Source organism: Emys orbicularis, chromosome 4 (assembly GCF_028017835.1).
Source record: "Emys orbicularis isolate rEmyOrb1 chromosome 4, rEmyOrb1.hap1, whole genome shotgun sequence".
NCBI lineage: Eukaryota > Metazoa > Chordata > Testudines > Emydidae > Emys > Emys orbicularis.
In genome coordinates this window covers 25,658,841-25,664,840 of record NC_088686.1, presented here as the reverse complement: position 1 = coordinate 25,664,840, position 6,000 = coordinate 25,658,841, and the positions used below count along the sequence as shown (strand labels likewise).

The following is a 6,000-nucleotide window of genomic DNA, read 5'->3' as shown; positions in this document are numbered from 1 at the left end:
AAACAGCAATACAGTACTCTAAATATCAAGAGTCTGATAATTGCATTGTAAATGGGTAGTGAGAGCAAAATTCCTTTGCCCTAAAATCAAAATAAATTATGTACTCACACTACACTTTGAAGTTATAACTCTGGAAAATTCTCTTAAGGATTTCCAAAAGCTCTTTCATTCTCAGTAACCAATTAATTATTTGCATTCCATTACTCAGTACAGGAAATACTTAAAGAATTAAATAGTTACAAAATTGTGTTTCCAAAAATGAGATGTTGCCCAGAAATTTAACATTTTCAACAATAAACAGACACAAACACAAACAAATCAATCCCTAATGAATTGTTCAGAATGCTCCATTCCCATTCAGATAGTTTCAGATGTCCAAATGCACTAGTTTATATTTGTACAAATTCATTAAGTATACAATTTACTGAATAATGGATTATAAAAAGATTTTTTCATTGGTTAGCTGCTCCACTAGAGCTCTCACAGACACATTAGTGAATCTTTCAGATCTATTGTTCCATTGTGCACATTGTGAAGATATAAGTTCTTTTTCATTTTGTGGTTCTGTAGTGTAGTTTAATAAGATTGTAACAAGTCTAGAAATCTTTACAATGAAATGATTGTATTGTTTTTCATTTCTAACCTTTGGCCTCAGAATATAATGGCATAACAGTGTCTAGGGACTTTAACTGAAATTATTTTATATCACAGCATTCAGCTGATTTGCACAGCATGGGTAGCTGATAGGTTTCATTCAGGTGTTACCTTTATAGGAAATTTAACAGTTAGTCAACGTTAAGGTTTTAGATATTTAATCTTCTTTTAATAGGGCTGCCCTTGCCTCAATTTTGTATTTAATTTTCTAAATGGCTTTTAATTGCCCATCTCAGAACTGGAGCTGAGCTACTCCATTTTGTCCTTTCCTCTGTTTGTCCAGATGTTGTGAAAGATATTGCCCCCCAACCATCAAAACTTCTGTAGCCCTGGGATTTTATTGTGGGTTACCTTGCTGACAGTAGATAATTTACTACAAAGGTAATACTTTTGAATGCAATTCTTAATTTAACTCCTACTGTATTGAGATCTCTACAGGCCTATGCAGAAATTGTTTTGGCATCAAAATCACACATCATAATGAGGTTTTCATAGATTTATATTGAAGTTGTTTGACATCTTAATGAGGTATAGATTCCACTTTCATTGACATCTTGCTGAGAGCACAGTAATTATGTTAAATCTGTCTGGCGCTAATGGGAAACTAGCATACCAAAACATATTTTTCAAAAAGAGAGAGAGAGAATAAACTAAAAATATGAAAAGGATGTTTTTAAAGGATGTAAATTCTCAGTTAAAATTTGTATTAAACCTGAACTCCATTTTCCTATGCCTAGATGGTGTAGCAGGTATCTATGTGCTGAAAAAAACCCCAAGATATTTATCTAAGGAACAACCGAGTGTTTTTGGAGTGGTTGGATGGACCATATATGCCTTAAAGAAAAAGCCCAGGAGAGCTGTGTTAGTTCTGCAAGAAATAATTACTGCATATTTAAAATAGCAAGCAAGCAATTGCTGGACTGACGCTAAGAAGGGATTTAGATCAGAGGTTCTCAAACTGTGGTGGTCCGCGAGCTCCATTCAGGTGGTCCACGGATAGTTCCCTCTAAGGTGCGCGCCTGGACAGCCGCACAGAAGAGAATGAAGGGCCACCCACTTAATTACTGGAGCCGCGCAGGCGTGGCTCCACTAATTAGGTGCCTGGACCCTGGAGAAGACACACATGTAAGGTGAGGTGGTGGCCTTGGGGGGAAGAGAGGGTAGGTGGGAGGGGGTAGTGGGGTGAGAAGAGGGGGTGGGGTGAATTTGGGATATGCAGGGCTGCGGCAGCCAGAGAAAGAGGCAACTTTCCCCAGCTCCAGGACTGCAGCTGCCAGGGAGAGATGGAACCTCTTTCCCAGCGCTGTGGCGGGGGACAGAGGGAGAGACCCCCTTCCTTCCCAGACCCAGCTTGGGGGCTGCCATGGCAGGGGAGAGAGGGAGAGGCCCCCCTCCTTCCCAGCCCCAGCTCCCGGGTTGCCTTGGCAGGGGAGAGAGGGCACATCCATCGCATTAGAAAGGTAAGACTACTGATATTAAAATATGAGTTGTGTGCTTTTATTTGTAGAACAAAAAAAGTTAATTATTATTACAGGTTTTTTTATGTAGCGCTTTTATCCAAAGCACCTTACAATAGTTAGCTAATGGTACAAACAACATTTGGAAAGATCTTTAAGTGGTCCGCCAAGACCCTCAGCAATTTTCAAGTGGTCCACACACAAAAAGTTTGAGAACCACTTATCTAGATAAAATAGTGATAAGCATAAATATAAAGATGGATGCTGATATGGTCTATATATGATATGTTGCACTTAGGTTGACAATATGCATAATTCATCCCCAAAACTTAAATTATTGAGATATTTAAATCTGAAAATCAAGGCTTCTGAATTTTAAAACCTGAACAGTGATAGCAGAACTTCTCAGCAGGACTCAAGTGTATTCTGATCTGTGATCCTTAATATCAGAAACTTCATTTGGGAAAGAGGAACAAAAGGTTTTGTCCCACTAAATCTGCTCAGATTTCAGAGTAGCAGCTGTGTTAGTCTGTATCCGCAAAAAAAGAACAGGAGTACTTGTGGCACCTTAGTCTCTAAATTAGTCTCTAAGGTGCCACAAGTACTCCTGTTCTTAAATCTGCTCAGTCACTTTACTGGCATCTTAAGAGATTCATTCTTACTGTACCTGGCCCCTTTGCTTAAAAACATTTTCTTTTAACAATACAACATCTGCTTTTCACTTGTTTGTATTAGTCTCTAAGGTGCCACAAGTACTCCTTCTTTTTGCTGATACAGACTAACACGGCTACCACTCTGAAACCAGTAATTTTTATAGCTTTCAAAAGCCTCTGCCCCAAGGTGCTTACAATTTAAATGGTTTAAATTTGTTAGTCTCTAAGGTGCCACAAGTACTCCTGTTCTTTTTACAATTTAAATGAAATCCGAGAAATGGAAAAAGATTAAACCCCTTTTTTCTTCTTCCTTATCCTGTATGGAGTGGAGCTAAACTTTAAAATCCCAAGCACATCCAAGCAGGAGTTTGCAGTGGAGATGCAGCCGGCCTTTAATGAGTTACAGAGCTCGCTCCCTAGACCAGAGATTGTTTTACATTAAGAGTCTTTGTAGTCTCGTCCCATCCTCGTCACCCTCCCCAGCCCACCCCGTTATGTGACTGTATGGATGCTTCTCTACATCAGTGGATGATAAAACGCCCGGACGCTGCCTTTTGGATGGGTCGAGTGGTTCAGTCATTTATTTCCATTAGCAAATCTCTCTCCCTGGCCCTTCTGTGTACTGGGAGTGGTGGCTGCTTCCCATCTGGTGGCAGAAAGGAGCTGGCTCGGTCCTCCCGGCAGAGCAGCCAAAGCTCGTGTGCAAGGAGTGTGGGAGGTTCGGGCTAGAGCCAGTGGCCAGAAATGGCTGCTTTGCTGCTCTGCCTAACATCAGACCCATTCATCATCTCTCCTACTCCTCTTCCCCACCCCCCCTCTTCCCCCTAACCCACCCCGCATTCTCTTTCACTTTCTTTTTCTCCTTCCCCATCTCTTCTCCCCCCTCGGGTTCCCCCTCCTTCCCCGTCCCCTCCCTGCGGCCGCCCGGCAGCGCTTTCACGCCTAGCTGAGCTGCAGCATCTCTCGCCCCGGGCCCGGCTCCTGTGCCGGTATTTCGAAAGGGTTTCGGCCTCGGTGCTCGGAGGAGCGGCGCAGGCGGAGACCGCAGAGCTGGGAATCGCTCTTCTCGTCGGGGCTGGGGCAGGGGCTTCTCCACGGATTCGGCTAGGAGAGGCTCGGTTACCCCTGCCTTGCCGGGGGGAGAGACAGATGCTGCCCGCCGGCTTCCCTGCCTGCCACCCCCAGGCGCAGACGCAGCCGCCCCGGGGCCGGAGGAGCCTCGACCATCATTCCCCTCACCCTACCCAGGAGAGGGAGCCACTAATCAACCCCCTGACCCTCAGTGGGAGAAGTTGAACCAGCCCCCCCACCCAGTCATAGGGAGGGGAGAAGCAGCCCCCCAGTTACAAGGGAGGGGAGAAGCAGCCCCCCCAGTCACAAGGAAGAGAGAAGCAGCCCCCCCGTCACAAGGAAGGGAGAAGCAGCCCCCCCGTCACAGGGAGGGGAGAAGCAGCCCCCCCATCACAGGGAGGGGAGAAGCAGCCCCCCCGTCACAAGGAAGGGAGAAGCAGCCCCCCCATCACAGGGAGGGGAGAAGCAGCCCCCCCCCCAGTCACAGGAAGGGGAGAAGCAGCCCCCCCCCCAGTCACAAGGAAGGGAGAAGCAGCCCCCCCGTCACAGGGAGGGGAGAAGCAGCCCCCCCATCACAGGGAGGGGAGAAGCAGCCCCCCCAGTCACAAGGAAGGGAGAAGCAGCCCCCCCGTCACAGGGAGGGGAGAAGCAGCCCCCCCCCATCACAGGGAGGGGAGAAGCAGCCCCCCCCCGTCACAAGGAAGGGAGAAGCAGCCCCCCCATCACAGGGAGGGGAGAAGCAGGCCCCCCCCCCAGTCACAGGGAGGGGAGAAGCAGCCGCCCCCCCCAGTCACAAGGAAGGGAGAAGCAGCCCCCCCATCACAGGGAGGGGAGAAGCAGCCCCCCCCCAGTCACAGGGAGGGGAGAAGCAGCCCCTACTCTCCCCCTCTCGGCAGTGGGAGAAGCAGGGTCCCCCCGGCACAGGCAGAGGAGAAGCAGCAGCCCAAGCCGCGGCGGAGTGAATGCGTTGTCATAGTAACTGACAGAGGCAGGCAGCAGGCCGGCCCCAGCCGCCTCAGCTCCTCGGTGTGTGGGTGAGAGCAGGGAGCCGCCGCCAGCGCCGGACAGACAGAGGCCGGGGGAGCGGAGCGGGGAGCGCCGGGATGGAGGACGGATTCTCCAGCTACAGCAGCCTCTATGACACGTCCTCGCTGCTCCAGTTCTGCAACGGTAAGAGGGAGCTGGGCCCCGCGAGAACCTCCCGCCCGGGTGCGGAGCTCGGTGCTCCCGCGTTGAGGGGGCCTGGGGACCGCAGGCAGCGGGCTCCGGCGGCAGCCCGGACTTCGGGAGCTGCCTTGGAAGTGCTGCTGCGCCCCGGCTATCTGCAAGTGGGGGCTGAGTGCGGAGCCAGGACCGGGCTTGGCAAATCCCCCTTCCGCACCCTCTCCGGAGAGGGCCTTTCCCAGGCTCTTGTGGATCTTCGCCTCTGCTGAGACTGCGGAGCTCCTGATTTTCACTCCGGGGAAGAGGGAGGGGAAAACTTTGCCCCGCCGCCCTCCTTCCCTCAGCGCAAAGCGGACCATGTTTGCTGCTGCTGTGTGTGTGGAGGGTAGTAGATGGCCCCCTTGTGCTGAACTTCTTTGGCATCTGCTTCGTTCGTGTGCGTGGGTCTGTAACAACGATCTGTTTTCCCCACATAGCGAAAAAGTGGACCCCCACCCCACCACTGTGTGTAAGACCCAGCTCTGCATTTGAACGTGCATGAGCCACCACCTTGTTGGTAAAACCATGTCCAACTGACACGTGTTTATTTCACATCCTCGTGTCTTGTATGGGGAGGGGGGAGAGTTGAAAGTTGTAAGTACTGTAATGTGCATTAGTTAAAGATTTTCTCTCTGAGGGTTTCATGTTTTGTGTATTGCTGGAGATTTGTTACATGTGTATACTAAGATTTATGATCCCAACTGAGGCTATTTTTAGGATAAAATGCTGGGTTGAAACTAAACCCATCAGTTACTAAGTTCTGTAGTTTCTGACATATTTCTTAGGAGGGGTTTGTTCAAATAACAGTTGTGCTTGGATGACCGCATGAAAGAGATGCAGCTTAATTTGCAGTAAAACAGCATAAAAAAAAAAAGAAGGAAAGGGGGAATAACCAATACCATCAGAGGAAATATTGGTATAATTGGCCTTGCAGGATGTTTGGAGGTGTGTTTATTTTGATT

At 48.7% G+C, this 6,000-nt stretch overlaps 1 protein-coding gene across 2 annotated transcripts in view; it reads left to right on the top strand.

The window, feature by feature from the left end:
- The first annotated feature begins 4,938 nt into the window (after positions 1-4,938).
- EML1 (EMAP like 1) overlaps positions 4,939-6,000 on the top strand; it is a 122,208-nt gene continuing 121,146 nt past the window's right edge. For both annotated transcript variants that reach the window (XM_065404518.1, XM_065404517.1), the window contains exon 1: positions 4,939-5,005. In XM_065404518.1, the coding sequence (XP_065260590.1) occupies positions 4,939-5,005 (67 nt within the window). The remainder of the gene's footprint in view (positions 5,006-6,000) is intronic.